Genomic DNA, 2,637 nt, shown 5'->3' with positions numbered 1-2,637 from the left:
TGTACTGTACTGCATACTGCATGTGTACTGTACTGCATACACTGGTGAATCTGCGTTTACTTCTGATACATAAACATCAGAGCTACAGCTGTTGAACGTCTTAAGGATCAGAAATTTCTTTTTTCTTTTCTCCAGATCCCAGAACGGAAAAAACAGACACGTGGAACTAAACCTGAGACTTTATAATTCACAAAGGCTGAATGAACACACGATCTTCAGACAAGGATATGATCTACATTATACCTACAGCACGTAGCTGATGGCTAACACTGACTCCGACTACTAAACTAAAACACTGCCGTGATCAATGTTGGACGTAAATCACTGAATGACCAGCGTACTTACAGAAACACAGGAACAGTGTGTCCACACACATGGCGTACACGCTGAGGAAGCCGTGTGCAATCAGGTAGGATCCAAATATCACCGTCTGAAAACAGGAACAACTGCCTTAGAAATCCATACACCATATAAATATAAATAAAAAAAAACCTCGACAAATTACCACACTTACCACAATGGGTACCCAGGGGTAATTTAGTGACGGAACCTCCTCTTGAAGAGCTGGTATTTTGTGCGTGAAGAAGCAAAATGCCAGAGCGCCTGAAAGATATATTCATTTTATTAAATCACAAAAATTTTTCACAGCAGAAAATTTGCCCTCTGGTGAAAACTTTGAACAAATATACAAGAGATGGAAAATCATCATTAAAAATACTGTCTCGTAGTTTTAAAAAAAACATTTTGCACTAACATTTTTTATCATTTTAATTAGTTAAAACATAATATATTCTTGCTTGCTTGGAAACTTCACATTTTTATCAATATAACCTCATGGGATATTTAAAAACAAAATAGATATTAAATAAACTAGAAAGGGTTGTTATCTGTGTTTCAAATAATTTTATTCAGGTTAATGTGACTCTGACACTGAACCAATCTCCACTGGACATTTATTTAAAACACTGAAGTGAAAAAAAAAGGTCTCTGAACAAAAAAACCAAAAAAAAAACACAGTCTAAAAAGAAAGAGTAGAAACAAAAAAATATAAAATATTCACTGATATGGAGACTTTAGTTTAGCACAAGAGCTCACCACGCACTGATCGGAAACAGGAAACAGCTATTTCTGAAATATTGCAGCTCATGTCAAACTCACCTACACCTCCTGCTACGAGCAGCTTTGCCAGAAAAAGCAAAAAATCTGTCACTTTGTCCAGGACAGCCACTCTGTGGAGGAGAGACACACACACGAAAAAAAGGGACAAAACAGTGAGTTTTACCACAAGACACTGAAGGTTTCAGTACTGAAGTTCACACAGTTTTAACAAACAAATAAAAACTTTAACCTCCGTAATCACCGGCACTTTGATAAGGAACAAGAGCTGTTTTTTTTTAAATATTCACCTGCCCATTTGGTTTATTAACTCCATGAAAGAACATGAAGCGAAGACAGTATGATAAAGATCGCAAACGAGGTTTTGTATTTTTTCAGATGAATCACAGATGAATCAACTAAGTGTTTGAGGCTCAGTGGAGCAAATTTAAATAATAATAATAATAATAATAACATCAACCATCACTGACCTTATTACATTTCTCATTAAAAGTAAGAAAGCATCCTTCGAGGACGTGCAGAAGCTTTTTCCGTAAATCGCCATCTGTTAGGAAGAAGTTTGTTTCCTGTTTAGTGAAGTGGACTCGGTGCAGACAAACACAGCACTGCCATATGAACGGACCGGCAGTTGTTTCCACCAACTCTCACCATAATGTATGCATTTCTGTTGATGAACTTTATGAAGCGCTCCATGCACCAGAAGCAGCATCTGAGGCAGCAGACCAGGAACTTAGCAAAAGAGTTGCGTGAACCTGCGACAAAACAAAAACGGCAAAAGAGTTGCGTGAACCTGCGGCAAAACAAAAAAACAAAACAAAAACAAGTGTCTGAGCAACTGTGACTGTGTAAAATACACAACTATAAAACGCGACAGCGTACCTTTCAGTTTGTTACCCATGTACTCCAGAATTATTCGAATCACCTGCACCATAGCAAGGATCAGAGAACCAAAGGCCAGGGATCCTGTGTGATACCTGTGACGTCAGATGAAAAGGAAAACAGAAAAACAATAATATATTCATACAAACATTTTATTTTAAACTTTCACCTTCACTCCATAAGTATTTTCATTTGTGTAGTTACCAATACGAAACTTATTAGGATTGTGTTTCACTTAATGTAATGGCAGGGATGTCCGATAATAACTATTGTATTGTATTGTGGATATTACATTTCTGATTCAAATATCAACCAATACCGATACAGGCCTGGTAATATTTATTTATTTATCTGTACAAACCAGTGTACGAGTATGAGATTAATTAAATGAGCTGCAATGCTGCCATCTAGTGGCCTTCATTTTATTATACAGCCGTTTATCTCCAAAACTATTTTTAGGTCACACATCATTTGGTGAAACCCAGGCATTGTGTTACTGGGTTTTCATTATCGGAGGGGAAAAACAATATTGTAATGTAGATTCTTACTTAACATCGGTCGTCTGACATCATCGGACATCCCTAGTTTTTGGAGTATAGAAATGAAATACCGTATGGCCCTGCTGAACGAGGAGTAAAGTGG

The 2,637-nt window shown here is 37.0% G+C and overlaps 1 protein-coding gene across 1 annotated transcript in view; it reads right to left on the bottom strand.

The window, feature by feature from the left end:
- The window catches only part of slc44a5b (solute carrier family 44 member 5b), a 27,884-nt gene that overhangs the window by 1,878 nt on the left and 23,369 nt on the right, over nucleotides 1-2,637 (bottom strand). Inside the window, 7 exon segments of the mRNA XM_008330736.3 lie at nucleotides 346-430; nucleotides 515-603; nucleotides 1,159-1,229; nucleotides 1,587-1,660; nucleotides 1,765-1,868; nucleotides 1,996-2,090; nucleotides 2,606-2,637. The exon segment at nucleotides 2,606-2,637 is cut by the window's right edge and continues 18 nt beyond it. Coding sequence (XP_008328958.1) covers nucleotides 346-430; nucleotides 515-603; nucleotides 1,159-1,229; nucleotides 1,587-1,660; nucleotides 1,765-1,868; nucleotides 1,996-2,090; nucleotides 2,606-2,637 — 550 coding nt within the window.

This window comes from Cynoglossus semilaevis, chromosome 2 (genome assembly GCF_000523025.1).
Source record: "Cynoglossus semilaevis isolate Cse_v1.0 chromosome 2, Cse_v1.0, whole genome shotgun sequence".
Classification (NCBI taxonomy): domain Eukaryota; kingdom Metazoa; phylum Chordata; class Actinopteri; order Pleuronectiformes; family Cynoglossidae; genus Cynoglossus; species Cynoglossus semilaevis.
Note: the sequence above shows the minus strand (reverse complement) of the source record. Positions and strands in the feature narration are given on the sequence as shown.